This window comes from Botryllus schlosseri, chromosome 12, assembly GCF_051294905.1.
Source record: "Botryllus schlosseri isolate E-star chromosome 12, Bs_hap1, whole genome shotgun sequence".
Lineage (NCBI taxonomy): Eukaryota > Metazoa > Chordata > Ascidiacea > Stolidobranchia > Styelidae > Botryllus > Botryllus schlosseri.
In genome coordinates this window covers 2,407,965-2,428,182 of record NC_137247.1, presented here as the reverse complement: position 1 = coordinate 2,428,182, position 20,218 = coordinate 2,407,965, and the positions used below count along the sequence as shown (strand labels likewise).

Genomic DNA, 20,218 nt, shown 5'->3' with positions numbered 1-20,218 from the left:
ACATTCGAATGACGAACTACTGCGCGGGCCACTAGCCGCGCGAAGCGCGAAAAATTTTTGGAGTTCATAGGTCAATAACATTGTCACTTGACCATATTGCGGGCTCAGTTGGCGAGGACTGGGCTATTCGGCGCTTGGACATATCGATATCGAAAGCTTCGACCAACATGCGCCAATCATTTTGTGCCTAGGTTTCATAGTCAACGGTAGGCTTACCATATTTCGGAAATGAAAAAAGAGGACACTTTTTCAGAAATTTCAGACAAGCAAAAGAATTCTCAAAAACAGGTAAATTTCACCCGCTTCATGATCGGTTGACTAAAAAAAAAAGGTCATCACTTCCGCTCAGAGCTCAAAAACACGTTTTTCACTCCACATTGCTAGGTGGATGACTAAAAAAAAAAAAAAAAAAAAAAGGTCTTCTTTTCGCTCAGAGCTGAAATCACCACTTTTGCCTCCGAAATACCCGCCGGAGCTTCACTTCTGCGCTAATTTGCGGCAGATCACTCGCAATTTCCTCTAAATCTGACCTAAATTTTCAAAAAAGAGGACAAAATCTCAAAAAAGAGGACAAAAGGGCGTCCTCCGAGGACACTTTCAAAAAAGTCAAAAAAGAGGACAAATCCTCTTAAAAGAGGACGTATGGTAAGCCTAGTCAACGGTCTTTCTGCGAGCGCAAACGCAAGGTCGCATATGTTGAACGACACGTTGTCTCGTAATCGCGAATATAGTTAGACTCAATCTGATATATTAGGAGTTCTTTCATTTTGACAAAGGGGCAACAATATTGAAAGCAAGAGATCGTGTGACAACATGATGCGCGAAGCGTGTAGGAAATTTTTACTTTTGAAAAATCTATGGAAAATTATTCTGCTTTATTGTAGTGTACGAAGATCTACCAATATGTGACTGGCTCATGGATCTGCCAATGCTTCGGAGCTGATATTTTAGTCATCACATCTCAAGTGTTGCGGCCAGACTAATCAAATTTTTGGTTGGCCTTGCAAGTTAACAATCTATGCAATCCATATTTTTAGAATATTAGAAATTTCGTAAATCATCATCATCATCATCATTGGTTTATTAGCAATTTTATCAGTTCAATACACCACAAAAAATGCGATACAATGAAAAGACAGGAAGATGTCGAAGCGACAAAGAGCAGTCTATGGAATCTGACACCCACCTTGGCCTAGGCCAGTGGTCGGCAACCTTTTGCTAGTCGCGGGCCAAATTTCGACTGTACAACTTCTTGGCGGGCCGGAATTTTTCTTAGTGCTATATTTTACGCTCACTTCGGTATATTATCCTACATTGCTGCAATCTCAATCATACCAATCAGCAGTGCTGGGATGACTCGAGTCATGACTTGACTCGAGTCAGACTCGAGTCACCTTTTTCGTATGACTTGACTTGACTCGAGTCACTTTGCTAAAATGACTTGACTTGACTTGACTCGACGTATCAAAAATGTGGATTGACTCGTGACTCGGAGCAAAATTCACGAGTCAATTTCAAGTCATCAAGTAATCGGTGTCGATAAAATCATTGTATCTGGAATATAGTCGGGTTGCTCGCGAAACGCTCGTGCGGCTAATCATTCAATGATCGTGCGTTTCACTGTGCCTCCATTGTTCTTTCCCAAATAAATTGACCGCAAACGAAGTGATCGAAGCTTATAGCTTACGATGTCGTAAACTAGTATAGTAAAGTAATTTAATAGTAAAATGTGTATTTCTGCTTTCTGTTTTTACTTCAAACCTCTTGGTTAATTGAAATTGAATTCGAATATAGTTTATATAGTCATCAACCATTCGCGCAGGCTCGAATGTATATTAAATCTTATCAATTCGTTTCTCTATTATCTATTTTGGCTGGTAACTATAAAATGAGGCTATGCAATTACTTACGTAGTTTAGCAGTTCTACGTATATGTGAGCGATACAGCGCCTTCTTGCGTGCATATTTAACTATATATTCGTTCATTGGTTCAGAATCAATGACCACTCAATCTGTATTTCAGACAGCCAGCAAAATGCAATGACATATAATCATGCCTCATACTTCGAAAAACCAACTTGACTTGAATTGTGACTTGACTCGTGACTTGACTTGACTTGACTCGATTTGACTCGAGTCACCTTTAAAAATCGAGTGACTTGACTTGACTCGAGTCACCTTCGAAAATCGATTGACTTGACTTGACTCGAGTCAAAATGTGCAATGACTCGAAATGACTCGTGACTCGAAGGTAGTGACTTGATCCCAACACTGCCAATCAGAAGACACATGCATTTACACTTCAACAACACAGAACAAATGTGACAATTGACGCAGCTTGCTTTGTGAAAGGTTTTCAACTTCTGGTAACAAGTCAGATGAAACAAGAATCAGACCCTATTCAAAATGGACGTCCGAAATACGTGATCTTAGCTTGCTCTTCGTGAGTTTCATTGTTCAAAACTATTGTTCACATGCGTACGTGCTTCCAAAAATCGATTCAATTTCTTTTGCATTGTTGGTCATGGTCAAGCTGGGATGAAGGCCAATTTCAAGACTGTACTCTTTGTCAAAGTTATGCAGCGATATGCTCTTTGTATGAAATTTGTCATTCAATTCAACTGCATCGCATTTCAGAAAGGCCCATTTGAAATTTTCAGGCAATGTTATTGGCGTCCACATTAAACGGAGTACTGAATAGTCAGAATTCATTTTGTAGAGAAGGAATGCGGGAAAAGCGGGTGAATATTCAGTAGTTAAATTTCGTATCACAGTTACAAATGTAGTGTTGGTACTAGGTTTTCTCTCCTCCAGTATAGGAAAGTGAGCATAATTTTCTTTGTACTGTTGACATTTCCAGAGTCACAGGTTTGTTTTGAATGCGCCTCAACATCTCATGTACTTAGTAGTTTTCCCCCTGAAGTTGCAAATTCAATTTGTTCAGATGTGACGTTAAATGTACCAGAAAGCAAGATGAGATACCCATTTTCGATTACAAGATTATGAGTCGGCGATATTTGTGTTTTCGACGAAAATTGCTATTTCATTTCTCAGTCATACACTCGTGTAAGCATAGCTGCTCGACTTAATGTGCGACATATGACAGATATAGGCCTACATGACATCGCCATATTGATTCTCTGCACGTAGTAATATCTGGCGTAACTGATTCAGTTAATGAGACAAAAATCATATTAACAGTTTTCATCATTGTGGCCAAAACACTATTTAGGTTTGTTGTCTTGGCACACAATGCCTTCTGGAAAATTAAACTATAGATAGGCTAACTAACATACGGAGGCTAGTTATCTATAATTGAACAGTTTGAGATTCCGTCATTGCGTCTGAGATGTTCCAAGCGTTTTTGAAGCAAAGGAAGGACACCTTTATTGTCACACCCCATTAGAGTGGTAAACCCTTTAAAAAAGTATGGAACACCTTCGGTTGCGGGATACACCCGATTGATAAGCACTGATCCAGTCTAGTCAATCTCCATCTCCTACTTCAACCACCTTCGTTTTATGACGTAACAATAGACTAATACGATGTAAGGCTACTATTATATTATAGAATGTAAACGTGGAATGGCAGCGACCGATTTTGAAGCTTCGTTCCGCTTCACTGAAGCTTTACTCAGACATATTTTACGGCAGCTACTGTAGGATTTATGGCAATCCAAAAGTTGTCTTCCAGAGCTCAGAACTTACTGAATCTGGTATTGATCGAAAGCTACTGTCACACTGAATCCGAAAATGTAAATGAAAATATGATCAGGCACTGGGCCGCTTAGAATTCGCCCTTCAAGTCTGAATTATCGGCATTGTCCGAACAATCGAAGAGCCGCAATGGGTCATTGTTGTGGTCACTGTTTTGCGTTCATCCGATTGTTCTGAACAATGCAGATTTTAGATGTTGAGGGTGATTTATCATCTAAGTACGGAGCCTGATCGTATTTTGATTGATATTTTCGGAATCAGTGCAACAGTAGCTTTCGTTCAAGACCAGATTCAGTAAGTTCTGAGCTCTGGAAGACAACTTTTGGATTGCCATAAATCCTACAGTAGCTGCCGTAAAATAAGTCTGAGTAAAGCTTCAGTGAAGCGGAACGAAGCTGCAAAATCGGTCGCTGCCATTCCATGTTTACATTCTATAATTATATCGTAGCAATGCCGCATTTTTTTCATGCAGTGCTGCAGTGCTGCACTGCAGATTGAAACTCAACGGCGGACCGTATTCTTGTGATAACTAATTATTATGTCGCGGGCCGGACGATTTTGCTTGGCGGGCCGGATCCGGCCCGCGGGCCGTAGGTTGCCGACCCTTGGCCTAGGCGATGTAAAGAGGAGGCATGCACACTGAATGAAAGTAAAGAAGATAGTATAGAAAAAAGAAAGCGACAATAAATAGGGCGGCATGTCATGGGAAGCGAGATCGATAGGTCAGTCGTGGTCCGGTAATCTTGAGGATGGACTGTATTTATTTAGTAGTAATTGCTTGTATTTCGACTTGAATGTGGACATGCTCGTCGACTGTCGGATGGCCGGCGGGATACTGCTCCACACATCAGGTCCGGCATATTTGATAGAGCGATGATCTTTTCGGTCGATCATATGATATTTGGACGACGTGGACGCGCGTGTGTTGTACTTGTGTTACCTCGCGGGCCACTCAAAACCCTCTCGCGGGCCACGGGTTGGCCGGCCCTGACCTAGAATCTGTCCCCCAAGTCTGAAATATAGGCATTGTTCAGAACAATCGGGTAACCGCAACACAATGACCATAACAATGACCCGCTGCGACTCTCCGATTGTTCGAACAATGCCGTTATTTCAGACTTGGAGGACGGATTCTAGGTGGATCAGTGCCTGATCATTATTTTAATTTATATTTTCGGAATTGGTGCACCAGTAGCTTTCGATCAAGACCAGATTCAATAATTTCTGCGCTCGGGAAGATAGCTTTTGGATTGCCAGAAATCCTACAGTCGCTTACGCAAAACAATTCTCCTCTCCAGCCTCGGCTAAGCGGAACGAAGCTGCAAAATCGGTCGTTGCCGTTCCATGCACCTCCATAACATTTGGCCGGAAGTTTAGCAGGGACTTGCACTTGCTATTGGAAAACCCCACCAGTACGGAAGACAATCGCCTATAACTTCACAACACGTTTTATGTTTCAGTTATATCCTATTATCTTGCTTACTGGCGTGGTTGTGTGTCTTGTGTACCCAAACAAGCAATTTGCTGCTCCGTAATGACAAAAGTTATTAGGAAAAACGACGATAGTTTTGGGTAGTGGGGAATGACGACTCGGAATAAATTCAAAGTGGGGAATGAAAACAAAAAGGTTGGGAACCACTGACCTATAGCATATTATTTGTAATCAAGTAGCACGGAGGCCAAATCACTGTTGCAGATCGGTCGGCAATAACAAAGTTAGTCAAGCGCGAACGATGTCATTTTTCCCAGTATCGACAGAGAAACCAGCTTTGAGCACATGTTTTACGGTAGAATACTATAAGGTACGTTAGTTTGACCGACCGTACCGTTTTTAAGTTGAACGCACGCTGGACGGGGAACGACAAGGCAATTGGCTATGGACAGCGGTGAAGAAGTCCGAGTTTTATCTATACAGAGTCACGTCGTTCGCGGATACGTAGGGAATAGATCCGCCGTTTTTCCTTTACAGGTGAGCACTTTCGTCTCTATGTGATAATATGCGAATGTAGCAACGTATATGCAACGTGTTGAAAATACCCCGTCTGAATCTGAGTGAAGAATGAATGAATTTGGATGAGTCAGTTAACCATGGTGAAATTTAAATGTGAAATTGATCCAGGGTTGCAAGTGCAATGAATCGAGTCACAATTTTTCATTGACTCGAGCCATTTTCTCAAAAATGGAAATTTGAGTATTGACTTGACCTGTACTTGAGTCATTGTGCACGACTCGCTCAAGTCCTACGATAACTCGACAAGTCAAGTCTCATATATCTGGGCCAATTATTGAAATATACACTCGAATCAATAGCCACCGTGACTTGGTTACAACCCAGTTTAGAATGCATGGTAGCAAAATATCTGGGCACTTCTTCGATGGCAGTCAGAGATCGAAAAGTGTTCACCATGATCACCAATGAATGTTTTCCATGAACACGAATAAACATTTATAAACGTCAAAATTATCGTTTTTGCGTTTGGAGAGGGTTAGGGGGGATATTAGGGTTGCGGGAGGGGGTTATTAGGGTTGTGGGAGGGGGGATATTAGGGTTGTGGGAGGGGGGTATTAGGGTTGTGGGAGGGGGGGTATTAGGGTTGTGGGAGGGGGTATTAAGGTTGCGGGAGGAGGTATTAGGGTTGCGGGAGGGGGATATTACGGTTGGGGTATGTTAGGGTTGCGGGAGGGAGGATATTAGGGTTAGGGTAGGGGGTATTCGGGTTAGGGAAGGGGGATATTACGGTTTGGGAGGGGGATATTAGGGTTGGGGGAAAGGGGGGTTGGAGGTGGATTAGGTTCAAAGTTGGGGTTAGATTACCCCTAACCGGGGTTGTAACCCATCTCCCTTTCCCCCAACCCTAATATACCCCTTCCCAAAGCCTAATATTGGGATACCCTAACCCACCTGCAATCCCCCTTACCCCAACCCTAATATCCCCTTTCCCCCAACCCTAATATCACCCTTCCCCAACCCTCATCTTGGGATACCCTAACCCCAACTTTGTCCCTAACCCACCTCCCCTCCCCCATCCCTAATATCCCCCGTCCCACAACCCTAATACCCCCCTCCCGCAACCCTAATATCACCCTAACCCCAACCCTAATATCCCCCTTCCCACAACCCTAATATCCCCCCTCCTGCAACCCTAATATCCCCCCAACCCCACCCTAATCTTGGGATACCATAACCCCAACTTTGTCCCTAACATACCTCCCCTCCCCTATTTCCCCCAACCCTAATATCCCCCTTTCCTAACATCCCCCAACCCTGATCTTGGGATACCTAACCCCAACTTTGACCCTAATCCACCTCCAATCTCCCTTTCCCCCACCCTAATACCCCCCACCCCCACCCTAATATCCATCCCTCCAAAGGCACACAAAACCAATTTATTTTGACGTTTATAAATTTTTGTTCGTGTTCATGGAAAACATTCATTGGTGATCATGGTGAACACTTTCCGATCTCTGACTGCCATCGAAGAAGTGCCAATATCTGTGATATTGGATGTCTTCACATCTCTTACATCAGTGCATGACATTTCCTCGAAGCGATGCATGTGTATTAACGATTGTGTACCTTCAGATTCTTGGTTTTGAAGTGGACTACATAAATTCTGTGCAATTTTCGAACCACACTGGATACCCTCTCTGGAAAGGACCGGTGTTGACGTGTGCTCAATTGGAGGAAATCTATGAAGCACTGAAAGCCAACAACTGCATTGATTATGATTATGTCTTGACAGGTTCGAAAGTTGTCATGGTATATCGCAAGTCTCTGTAGTATTCTAGTCCCCATGCGTAGTTGATAATATTACTATGAATAAAACAATTTTAGTTCTGCTTGTTGCAACTGATACCCTTAACATGATGTCATTAAATCAAGAGGTCGAAACTTTTGTAAATAACAAACAGCTGCTGATGAATATAAATATTAATATGGCATTTTGAGTTGTGTATGAATAACTGAAATAGGTTTTTCTTTTCAGGTTGCCTGATGTAAATAACGTGTGTAATTCAACTCCTGCATTGGGCTATGGTCAGAAAATTTAACCCACTGGTATAGTAATATTGACCATTGCAACCAAGCTCTATAATTCTCAACGTTGTCACCGGCAATTTTGCGAATTTGTGCCTTCCAATGCTACTTGATGGCATTTCAAACTGTTGCTTACTGTATATACTGTATATATATTACTTTATATGCCTACCTTATAAATAAACATGATTTGGTTTGATCATAAAGCCACTTTCCACAGCTCGCTCGATAGGCTATTATATAATCCTCATTTTTTTCATGTAACAGCATTTTCAGGCTAATATGCACTGTGTTCAGGCTATTGCTATGACAAAGAAATGCTTCAAAAACTTGTACACATCATCAAGGAATTGAAGAAGCGAAATCCTGCATTAATCTATGGTAAAGTGTAATTCTAGTTACCTTTGATTTGACCTATTGCGGGTATTCATTGCATTTGTAGGCATCAGTTGAGAGATTTTTGGAGTTGGATATTGAAGTTTTGTCGCAGGCCTTGGGTCTTGAACTACTGTAGCCAAATAGTCGAGCATTCAAGTGTTACAGCTAATAGGATCGATTCACTGTTGAAGAGAATGGTCCACACCACATCACATCACTACTCTGCCCAAGTGCCCATGCTTCACATCACACCCTATTTTTGATTACCAGAATCTGGGTATCGTTGTGAAATTTTCAGCTTTACTAAATTCTATTAGAATTATAGCTAAACAGTTTTTCCAGATTAGAGTAGAATTGGAATCACAACTACACAGTTTTTAACGAATGAGATTAAAGTTAGAATTATAGCTGCACAGTTTTTTACCAGATTAGGTTGGACTAAAATTACTGAACTCGCGAGAACTTGAACATTGAATCATGTTCGGAGTTCAGTTCACATCAAATCAAGGTTCATTCTCAAGAGCATGAGAATAGCGCGGTGCAGAGTACAGCTAGCTTGGCTTGTTTCGCACTATACAGTTTTCCTGTTACATTTACAGGAAAATAAGGAATTAGGTTAGAATTCGGGCGAAGGAACATTCCAGAAATTAGATAACTAGCATTTTTCCCTAATTAATCCAATTAGATAATTGGAATTATCCATGGTCCAAGGCTGGTCCTGTCCAAATACATTTGCCTAGAAACTTGATCGCATCTGTAATAGTTAGCCAAATGACATGTTATCGTCTGAGCTTTAAAATAGCAGTATTGCGACAAGTCAGGGCAAGATGAAATATGATAGCCCATACCTACTTACCATCCCCTTCCATTTCCTGAATATAGCCTCACTGACGTGTAGCTATCGTTTTTACATGGTAATTAGTGACATTGCAACATTCGTTTCTCTTTTACAGTTTGTGATCCGGTGATGGGGGATCTTTGGTATGGAAAAGGCAAGATGTATGTGCCGGAAAATATATTGCCAGTTTTTAAAGAAGAAGTACTACCGATCGCGGATATCCTGACTCCTAATCAATTCGAAGCGCAACTATTGACAGGTATGCTAGTTTGAAGAGCTTCTTGGAGGCACAGAACTTCGATATACAATTGAATAGTATTTTCATATTGAAATATACCCGAATATTTTCTGGCTGACACTCGTCAGGGGTAATCGTCAGCAATTAGTAGAGAATTGGAAAGAACATTGTATATCAACAATTGTCGGCCTATCATAAAATATGATGTCACCAGCATGAAATTCCGAATAATCAAGGCAATGATTGAGCTCAATGTTCAATTTTTAGATCATACACACTCCTCATGTTGGCACATGCTTGGTTGACGTCAGCACAATCTGTTTTCTCGATAATATTTCACACAAATAGCATTGAATAGTATTATCCATATTGAAATGGACCCAAATATTTTACGACTAGCGTCAGCCGAAAATATTCGGGTTCATTTCAATATTAATATACTATTCAATTGCATATTGAACTTCTGTACCTCCATGACGCTCTACAAATAGAATTATCCAACTTATGTTTGCTAATCAAAACATGTATGGCTTTTGGCAGTTCTGATTCTTGCTGTTCGCACTTTCATTTGGTGCCTTGGAGTCAACTGTATCAAAGTATTTACTGTGGGTTATTACTAACCGTAAATACTATAATTTAAATCCATAACCTCCTTACTGCTGGTTGGAATTGAGCCAGAATTGTTGAGCATCATTTTTTTTGTAACTTTACAATTTCACGGGGTCAGTAAAATTCGAAAAACTTTTAAATTTTTTTTAGAAAAAATTTAAAATGTTCTGCTCATATAGTATGGTTGAAGTTGAGCCAGATTTGATGTGCATAGTTTTTTTTTTAGTTTGCCAAACAATTTTATCAAGCATGCCTGACTGCTAAAATATGAAAAACAAAATTTATTTTTGAACTGGCCTAATGTAGAGCTGTTTACGTTTGCAGATATGACGGTAACCTGTGAAAAGGACGCTCTCGAATGCATGGGGATGCTCCATAAACTCGGCCCGAAAACTGTCGTGATCAGCAGTTCTGAGATCGGAGAGCTGGGAAAATCGATGGTCACGTTTTGTAGCCGTATTCAAGGTGGGTGTCGCTGGAATGTGTACCTTTACGTATTTATTTTATTTTTAGAGCAATGTAATTTCCACACCTCCAGCACTTTTCTTTATACACACTGTGATAGCGCAGGCAGTCAGTACTCCAGTAGTAGGGCTGAGCGCGATGGTTTGAGTACTTGAATCTGAATGGAGTTTTAATTCTAATGACTCGAGTAGTGAGAAATGATTTTTTAGAGTACTGGAATTATGCAGCCCTTACTACTTCGAGTTTATTTATCAATATAATTGTTTTAGACAGTATTTTCCACCGTGGAAGTCTTGAAACCTTAATTGGTGGTATCGAAGCATGCAACACAGAGTGGAAATGAAAATTGAATTTACGAATTGACTCCCTCCATCAACTCTACCTGGAAATCTGATCACATGGGCTGAGAAAGGATAAATGTTGGATAGGATGATGTGAAACTACGATTATTATTAATGACGAAATTGATTCGTGAATCTGAAATTTTCTCGCTTCGCCCGACCATGACTAATCCGAAAATTTATTCCTAATATTACCACCCGTGATTTAAGCTGATATGAATAAATAGATTAGTCTGCAGCTCACGGAAAATCGACACGGACAGTTTAAAGTGGGTCTTTGGCGGTCACTTTGTTCATTCGAACTATGCCCTGGAATGCGGCCTTAGGCTACATGACGTGATCGAAATGCGGCAGTGAATAGCAAAAAGGTTGGTCACCCCTTGAATGATACCAAATAATCTTTATTGTGATGTAGAACTGTTATATGAAGACATTTGAGAGAGTTTGGTGTCTAATTGGTGTTATTGTTGTCGAAACTGGGAGGTTTCGGCACAAATTAAACTAATTGCGCGCGACAACATCGCTCTCATGTGGCTTCGCGTCCCCTCAGATGCTTTAACGCCTACAAATTTAAGAACCGCTGCACAGGGTTGTAAGTAAGTCACAAGCCAATCTCACTTTTATAGTTTTGACTCGAGTCGAGTCATTCTCGATTCACCACCGAGTCAAGTCCGAGTCCAAGTCAGCGATCAGAGGGTCGAGTCCGAGTCCAAGTCGTTGTGTTGACTGCTCAGATTTCAGTTAAAGTCTTGTTAAACCCGTATCTTATAACACTGTTTGGTGATATTGAATGGTTCGCATTTATAATGTACTAATTTTTTCACTTTAGCAGTTTCTGGCCGCATTGTAAAAGTACCAGTACCAATAGACGAAATCCCGATAGTGTGGTTACTTCAGTATTCTTCGAAATTACAATGAAATGACGGTCTTGGCCGTCTGAGTCTCGAGTCATATGACTTGGTTCGAGTCTTGCGCAATGAGTCCAAGTCGAGTCAATGCACAGATTGACTCGAGTCGAGTCATTTCCGTATTTTGAGAGAATCACTCGAGTCATTACAATCCGGCCCCTACATTCGGGTATTGAAAATCAATGGGTTCGTGTATGTCGTATTCCATGTTCAGGCGACAAGACCGAGAAGTGGAAGGCCACAATCCCGGTGATCAGCGAGACTTTCGTCGGTTCCGGGGATTTATTCGCCGCCACGTTTCTGGCCTGGTCGCACGTTCATCCCGACGACGTCAAGCTGGTGTTGGAAAAAGTTCTCTCAACGATGCGTACCGTTCTGTTGAAAACCAGGGACGCCGCCTTGGGTGAGGTTTTTTGGGTGTTAACCAGACCTGGACGGCTAGAAAATGTTCAGCTTTTCCAAATAGATTAAAAGTCGGATTCCTGAATTTGGCAAAAACTTGGAAATCAAGTTAAATTCACAATTAGATAGAAATACGACAAAAATCGAGTTCACTTCATATCAAATCAGAACTCATTCTGGTAATGATAATGTCCAGGGTTGTAACCGAGTCACAAGGTTCCGAGTCTCAACTCTGAGGGCAATCTCACTTATATAGTTTTGACTCAAGTCGAGTCATTTTCAACTCACCACAGTGTCCAGTCCGAGTCCAAGTCACGGAGTAGGGTGTCGAGTCCAAGTCAGAGTGTTTTGACTCAAGTCCGAGTCTACTGTTCAATTCTGAACTAATATCATTTGACACCCGATTTTTACAACTCTGCTCGAGGATATCAATTGTCTCCCATTCATAATCTACTAATTTCCTTGAATTTTTATAGTTTCTGGTAGCATTTTGGAGTACCAGAACTGATATACGAAACAATAATAGTGTGATAACATTACTATTCTTCGAAATTACATTGAAATGTCTGTCTTGGTACACTCAGCCTCGAGTCATATGATTTGGTCCGAGTCATGTGCTCGAGGAGAAGTGGAGTCAATACACAAATTCACTCAAGTCGAGTCATTTTTCATTTTTATGAAAATGACTCGAGTCAAGTCGAGTCACATAAAATTGCGACTCGAGTCATTACAACTCTGATAAAGTCAAATGTATGTACACAGCACACCAAGCTTGGCTCGTTTCGCACTATACAGACTTACAGAGTATACAGTTCTTTTGTAGCATTTTCAGGAAAACCAGAATTTAGATTAGAATTTAAATATGAGCATATTGGTACATTTCGTGAATTGGATTAGAATGAGATTGCCGACCTTTCCCTTTAATTAGCATGATTTAGTGATTGTCAGCCTTTTTATACTGTTTACCACAGGGGTTGGCAAACTTTTGAGCTCGCGGGCCGCATTCAACATTTGAATCCATTCGCGGGCCCCACCTATAAAATTGGGATCATAAACCAAAACGCAATATTGCTGGTATTTGATTATATAGTGAGGACATGGAGATAATGTATATGCTCATTTGAAACAAACCAAACATTGCTATGTTGATATCGTACACGCGCCAGAAACAATGGCGAGATTTCATAGGCTGGTCGACCTCAATAACCAATTTGTCAAAACTATAGAGATGAGAGTCGGTTGTCCCGATTCTTAAAATAGGATTGAAATTTAAATCTGTTCATAGATTTACTAATTCCGCTTCAGGTTCAGTTCCAGGGCACACAATGCTGACAGCATCATAACCATGTTAGCTTCAAACACGCTTCTATATGTGTAGATTTCGCGCCCCTTATCGTCATATCACAAAACGCAAACAGGATGCTATGGCAAACCTAACGGATAGTTTGGTGGCATGGGAGGTTACGACTATTGATGAGAGATTTTGAAATATGAAATTCATACTAAATACAGAGCAATAATTATGAATTGGAAGTAAATCGCGCGAAGCGTGAAAAAAAATTTCAGTTGAGCTCAGCTTCACGATCCCCTTCGGATGCTGTCATGACCCCAAGGGGCACACGTCCCCCAGGTTGAGACCCATTGCCTTAGAATTATCATGGTGAAATATACTAAGTAAAAGTTTAATCAAGGCCCTGCAATAATTCGATTTTTATTATGCATTTTATAAATATTTTTAAGAAGATTCTTTAGACTCTTGCGGGCCGCATGCGGCCTGCGGGCCGTAGTTTGCCCACCCCTGGTTTACCACCTCGGTGTTCAATGATTTTGAAATGTACCAACAAATAAACGCAGAAGTTGTGTAGCCACAAGAAGGTCATTATTTTTCGCTGACTGATTTCAGCCCAGGTCGGGAAAGATAAGAAGCCGGGATTTTCAGAATTGGAACTGCGCCTGGTGAAATGCAAGAGAGACATAGAAAATCCGGAGATATGCATTCGGGCGCTGCAAATTACGTAGCGATGTTATATGTTGCCCGACACCTCAAGTGAGTAACATGTGCATAATATCTACAATCTACAACGAACAGAACAGTGTATTCGTATTGAAATAATCCCGAATGTTTTCGGCTGACACTTGTCGGGGGTAATCGTCAGCAACTTGTTCAGAAATGGAAGGAATGTTCTGTTCACCGGCATGAAGTTTCCAATAATCGAGGCGAAGAGATCCTTCAAGCTCAATGCACTATTTTTAGATGATATGCGAACTACTTCCGCTGGCACAGACTAGTTTGGTTGGCCTGCATGCACGGCAGAGTTGTGACCAAGTCACATGGTTCCGAGTCACAAGCCTATCTCACTTTGTAGTTTTGCCTCGAGTCAAGTCCGAGTCCAAGTCGGTACGTAGAGGGTCGAGTCCGAGTCGTAGTACTAGTCCAAGTTATTATGTTAACAGCTCAGTTTTCAGTTCAATCCGCTTCAACCCACTTTTTTCAACTCTGCTCAAGTGATATCGAATGGCTCGCATTCAAGATGTAGTAATTTCCCTCAACCTCAACAGTTTCTGGCCCTATTTCCCAAGCATCGGGACCGATGGACAAAATACCAGTAATGCGGTAACATTACTAATTCGAAGTTACAATGAAATGTATTGGCCGTCCTAGTCTCGAGTCATATGACTTAGTTCGAGTCAGGCACAATGACTTGAGTACAAGTCGAGTCCATAAAAAAATTTACTCTATTTGAGTCATTTTACACATTTGGACAAATGACTCGAGTCAAGTAGCGTCCCAAAAAAATCGCGACTATAGTTATTACAACCCTGATATATAGAAATGAAAACATGAGCAGCCTCAGCCGATGACGCGAAATCTGTTCTCTTGACACTATTTTGCATAATTATCAATTAGGCCACTGGTTCTTAACTATTACTGATCCACGGAACAGTTATGATTCGAGCTGAGTGAGTGCGTGTCTTGACCTCCGGGGAAACCCTGAGACGGGATCATGAAACCCCTGGTGTTCCGTGGAACACCTGCTAAGAACCTCATTAAGTGTTTGCCAATAACAATCATCAGTTTGTTATCTTCTGGTATTGTTTCTGTTACAGCCCGTTCCATGACATGTGCACGTCTAAGAAGTGGTGTGTGCGTTTACTCTGTGTGCAAAAGTCACCATATCATTATATATTGAATGTTTGTCCTGTTCAACTATGTGGTACATCTATTGCTGATCATGAATGTATGCATATTGCATGCGATGTTTTCATCATTTCATAAGTACTGTATGCGCATGTTGAGATACAGAATGTGTCGATGCTATTTAGCAGGTTTCCGTATTTAATTGAATAGTACATGGTCATATTGAAATAAGCCCGAATATTTTGGGCTCACACTCGTCAGGGTAATCGTCAGCAACTAGGACAGAGTTCAAAACAACTGTGTATCAACAGCCGTACCAATATGGTATACAATGTTCTTTTGAATTCTCTACTAGTTGCTGACGATTACCCCTGACGAGTGTCAGCCGAAAATATCCTGCTTTAATTAGATATTAATATATTGTTCAATTGAAGTTTTGCTCCTCTGAGAGTCTCTATCCGTACTTAGTGGGTTATCTTGATTTGGGCATTTTATTGGCAGTATCGACCAGATTGTGGTTTGGGGTTCAGCTCTGATCCGGTATATTTTGTTGGGTCCAAATTTCTGGATATTTTTTCTGTGTTGTTGAGTTTTCCAGTCAAGCCCAGTTCATAATTGCATGGATTTTGAAGTTATAGTCGATATAATTGTATTCTAAAATGTGCGATTCCAAAATATGCAACAGTAGTTGGACTGAAGTTGTTCTAGTTTATACAATTTACCAAATTATAATTTGAAGATTATTGCAATCAAATTACGTTTTACCTACCTCGCAAATATATGGTATCCATGATATCCTGTGTTCTTGTTTCGAGAGATACAGAACTCATATGCTGTTAGAGAGGTGTTCGTAGCGAGATTTACGGGGTCCGACAGGCGCAGGTATTGTATGGGTTGCGTATTTAGGATTGGGCAGATGTTAGGATAACATTTGTAGGGCTGGGCACAATGATTCGAGTACTCGAATCTGAATCGAGTATTAATTTTAATGATTCGAGTCTAGTAGTAAAAGACGATTTTTCGAGTACTGAAATTATATGCTCCTCGCAACTGATAGTTAATTTACTAACGAGAGGAAGCCTTGAAACCTTGATTGGCCGTGTCGCAGCATACCAGACATAGTACAAAAGCTACGAACGTTAGGCCTACTGGAAATAACACATTTCCGAAGTCATGATCATCCAACAACATTGTCAAAAAGTGCAATGAAAAGGGTATGGTCGAAAAAAATACCAAAGCATCTTGAATGTGACGGATAACAGCCATTATGTTCTTTTTGGTGGCATAAAAGGTACATATTTGAACTTCGACATAGTACTGTATGGTGTGACGTCATAATGAGTGGTACTCGATTACTCGACTCTACTCGAAGCATATTAGGTGATTCAGAATCGAATCACTCAGGTACTCGATTTTGCCCAGCCCTGAACATTTGCGATACACATACGAACCCTGACTACCCGCAGGCTTGCTTCCCGAGAAATGCATCAGGTTCGTAACAGCGAACCTCCTCGGTGTCGCTTATAATATACCTCAGGGTTGTAGTGACTCGACTCGGGCAGAGTTGAGAAAAGTGATTTGGATCGGACTGAGCTGCACGGAGAGAGAGAGAGTCTTTATTTTCATTAAACCAGAATACATAACACACGGCAGTGGTGGTGGTACAGAAAATATGCATGCACAGTATTCGGTATTAGATAGGAATGATCGATAAGACCGTGAAGGTCATCCTAGTTTGATCACACCAGCATCAAACAGGTACACTTGACTCTAAACAGTCTGGCTGTAAAAAATGTTACAGTAGTTAAAAAAAATTAAAATAGAAGAAAAATTAAACGATGGAAGCAAATGATCAATGAAGCAATGTCTGGGCGAGGTAGAGCAACAGTGTTAGTGTAACGACAAGAGGTGATCAAGTAGGGCTTTTTTTAATCTAATATAGGGAAATTCACGGATATGTGGTGGTAATGCATTCCAGATGATAGGTCCCGACTAGTCGATGGACCTCTTAGTTAGGTTGCTATTGGGTGGGGAGACCGAAAAGTGAACATAATGACTCGGACTCGAGTCAAAGCACTATGACTCGGACTCGACTCGGCGATCAATTGAAAAGTACTCGACTAGACTCGAGCCAAAACGATAGAAGTGCGATTGACTTGTGACTCGGAATCTCATCGAGTGGTTAAAACCATGGACTCGACGCATGAGAAATACGAAATTACGAGGGATGGTCAAAATAAGTGTACCCGCGGGGATTCGACCCCGAATCGAGCATTAGGATTCGAGTCGAAGACTAGTATCACAAGTTATTGTGATGTCATCTGCGCACGTGGAAAGTTCAAATAATGTACATTTTACGCGACCATACCAAGAAAATGGCACTAGTTTTACACACATTACATATAGTTTGGTGTTTTTTTTCACCGTAGTTGACCATTGCATTTTGTGACAATACAGTCACTTCACAAAATATTAGTAGGGGAGATGTGGTACCGATGGATCACTGGGACCGAAAATACTTTGAAAATTCTCTATGATAATTCCATGATTACACTCCGTGAACTTGTCTACAATTGCATGCTGGCAACATCTCTCCACACATACAAAAAAATTCGACGGGCGCGAACTATGGGGTCTCTCACAGATGTTTTTTGTTTTGGGGGGTGTAAACTAAATTTAGATCGACATATATATTTTTCTTTGTAACCTTCAACACGAACAAACCAGCAATCATTTTTATTGTGAAGTCTAGGGCTTGTATCAGGCTATATAATGGAACCTATTATTTTTTCAGTACTTTCATTGAGTGGAATTTTTTTCGATTCATGTACAAAATTAGTAGGGTGGGGACCGATGATACAATAGCCAAATCAAGCAAAATAATCAAGCATACTAATCATGAAACAAATGAAACATGACTACGTATAGAAAATCTTTATGTAATAATTGCATATGATGTTCTATCGCTATAACGATAGGTCTTTGGAAGTCACCCTGTCAATTTTCAGGTAATATGTATGTACCCTCAAATTTATAAGTCCGAGCCTAAATCGAAACGTGATTTTATGACAACATTTGAGACAATATTTAATCTATTTTTTGACGGTTGCGACCGAAAATTCCTCCTTGGCTTGCTGTAGCTTAGATTATAATACTGAGCAAGAAAAGTTGACACATCTGAGTTTTTTAGGGTATATGTGTCATAGGACCCCGGGACGTGTGCCATTGGACCCACCGGGTGGGGACCGATGACACGTTCGAGCAACAACTTTTAAACGTCCATAAATATTTTTTGAAAAGACGAATATTCATATATATGTGCGCGAAAGGTAGAGCTTGTATCAAAGTGCTGAGCCAGCAAAAGATCTGCTGTTTTCGGCTGAACATTTTGGGGCCAGCGATCATTTTCCAATTTTTGATCCATCGGTACCACATCTCCCCTACCCCTAACTCGTGAAAGCCGTTAATTTTGGCATTTTCCAGATTTTATTTTTGGCATCGCCATGTATTCATATTTTTATAGACTCGAATTAACCATGTAAAATGCTTCAGTTTGGTGTTTGTTATGAAACGGAAGTCACAAAACATGCAATATTCACACTGTGACATCATACAGCAAGATTTAAATCCGACCTGAAAACGATGTTTGAGACCAAATTTATCCGATACAAAACCGAGCGCTTCTGAAATATCTATACTCAATAGTCGATTCACCATGTGTGGAAAATTACCTGCATTCACACAGGTCACAATACTTATGACAATTCAAAAGCGGTTCAGACACGTTTGGTTCGCAGCCTTCATTACCAATGGTTACAAATCATGAGTTACTTTATATAATCAATATGATATGAAAAAGTATCCATCCGGCAATGAAATACTAGGAAATTACTGAATGTATATACGTGTGTGTGGTATATGTAGATCTGGAGGCACTGGCGTAGCAGCGTGTGCTGCCGCCCCTGGCTCTCGGTTAAAATGCCGCCCCTCCCCCCTAAGTAGGCCGCAGCAAATTTCGACATAGATTCATGCTGAAGCAATCTTGTCAACAAAAATAATTACAACTAATATGCCGCGTCTCAGCCTCACCCTCTCAACGTTAATAAGGCCAAAAATAATAAAGACAAGAAATAGCCAAGGAACGTATTGTGCAAATAGAAAATCAATAGCCGCCTCAAAGCAAAATCAGCGAAAATATCCTCAAATTCAATTTTTTGAACGTAGTCTCTTTCTATAGACAGAACGGATAGAGCTGAGCTGATAGCCGATCGTCATTCATGGTAAAACGTAAATAAGACGTAATCAGTTTGAGCTTTGAGAAGCTCCTCACACAGCTCGCAATTGAAACACCAATTGTCAGATAAAGTTACGGACACAGCATAAATATGGTGTCGAATCAAATAGCTTTGCATTAACTAACCTCGGTAAAACATCAAACGCTGTTGCACTATACGATCAAACGTGGTTTACTGCTCCGCATCAGCCTCTTAAACTCTTTTAAAATCTCAAGATATGATCATATCAAGTTGTTCAACTTAATTTGTGTTCGTCCTAGAGGCCGCATATTGGTTTGTAGGAAAAGCTAGCAATCTTCTGATTTATATAATCCCTAATTCAGTGGTTCCCAACCTTTTTCATCACGTGCCTCCCTTGGCCGAAATTTAAACCAAAATTCCCCCCTTAGGAGAAATCTGCCCGATGATTAAAAAAGGTCATTTTTACCGCGCAAACACCTGTTGACTGAAGAATAAGACAGGCGGTACCGAAAGTGTGTTTCTAGCAGGGCTGTAACAACACTTTGTAGACCTCCTTATTTCGATACTCGTTGCTGTGCTACTCGACTGAGAGAAGAATTTGATTCATATTATTATTAATACTGCTAAATATGCTTGGGTGACTCCGGCCTAGAAGACTTCGGTCATATCGGGTCTCTATACCATGTAGAATATAGTTAGGAAAATATAAAAATGTGTATTATTGGACGTGAATGTTTGTAAACATTGCCTATACTATATTCCATGGTTGACGAATTCTCTCTCTCTCTCTCTTTAAAAACAATGGTCTTGGTCCCAATCAAACAAATTCTGGAAGGCTTGACTCAACAGACCCCCATACTTCCATTTGTGTTTTCGGCTTACCATGCACCAA

At 40.7% G+C, this 20,218-nt stretch overlaps 2 protein-coding genes across 2 annotated transcripts in view; one reads left to right on the top strand and one right to left on the bottom strand.

The window, feature by feature from the left end:
- The window catches only part of LOC145451521 (homogentisate 1,2-dioxygenase-like), a 71,879-nt gene that overhangs the window by 38,733 nt on the left and 12,928 nt on the right, over positions 1 to 20,218 (bottom strand). The window lies entirely within an intron of this gene.
- LOC145452521 (pyridoxal kinase-like) lies at positions 5,414 to 15,865 on the top strand. Its single transcript, XM_080330694.1, has 8 exons — positions 5,414 to 5,685; positions 7,300 to 7,459; positions 8,050 to 8,133; positions 9,084 to 9,227; positions 10,140 to 10,280; positions 11,744 to 11,932; positions 13,835 to 13,978; positions 15,040 to 15,865. Exons 1-7 carry the CDS (start codon positions 5,593 to 5,595, stop codon positions 13,948 to 13,950), a joined length of 927 nt encoding a protein of 308 aa, XP_080186820.1. The 5' UTR covers positions 5,414 to 5,592; the 3' UTR covers positions 13,951 to 13,978; positions 15,040 to 15,865.

Excerpts from the sequence above, each read along its gene's own strand:
- LOC145452521 (XM_080330694.1), top strand. The coding sequence starts at position 5,593 with ATGGACAGCGGTGAAGAAGTCCGAGTTTTATCTATACAGAGTCACGTC. Across the intron at positions 5,686-7,299 it reads CCGCCGTTTTTCCTTTACAG|ATTCTTGGTTTTGAAGTGGA; the intron begins GTGAGCACTTTC and ends GTGTACCTTCAG. Across the intron at positions 11,933-13,834 it reads AACCAGGGACGCCGCCTTGG|CCCAGGTCGGGAAAGATAAG; the intron begins GTGAGGTTTTTT and ends GACTGATTTCAG.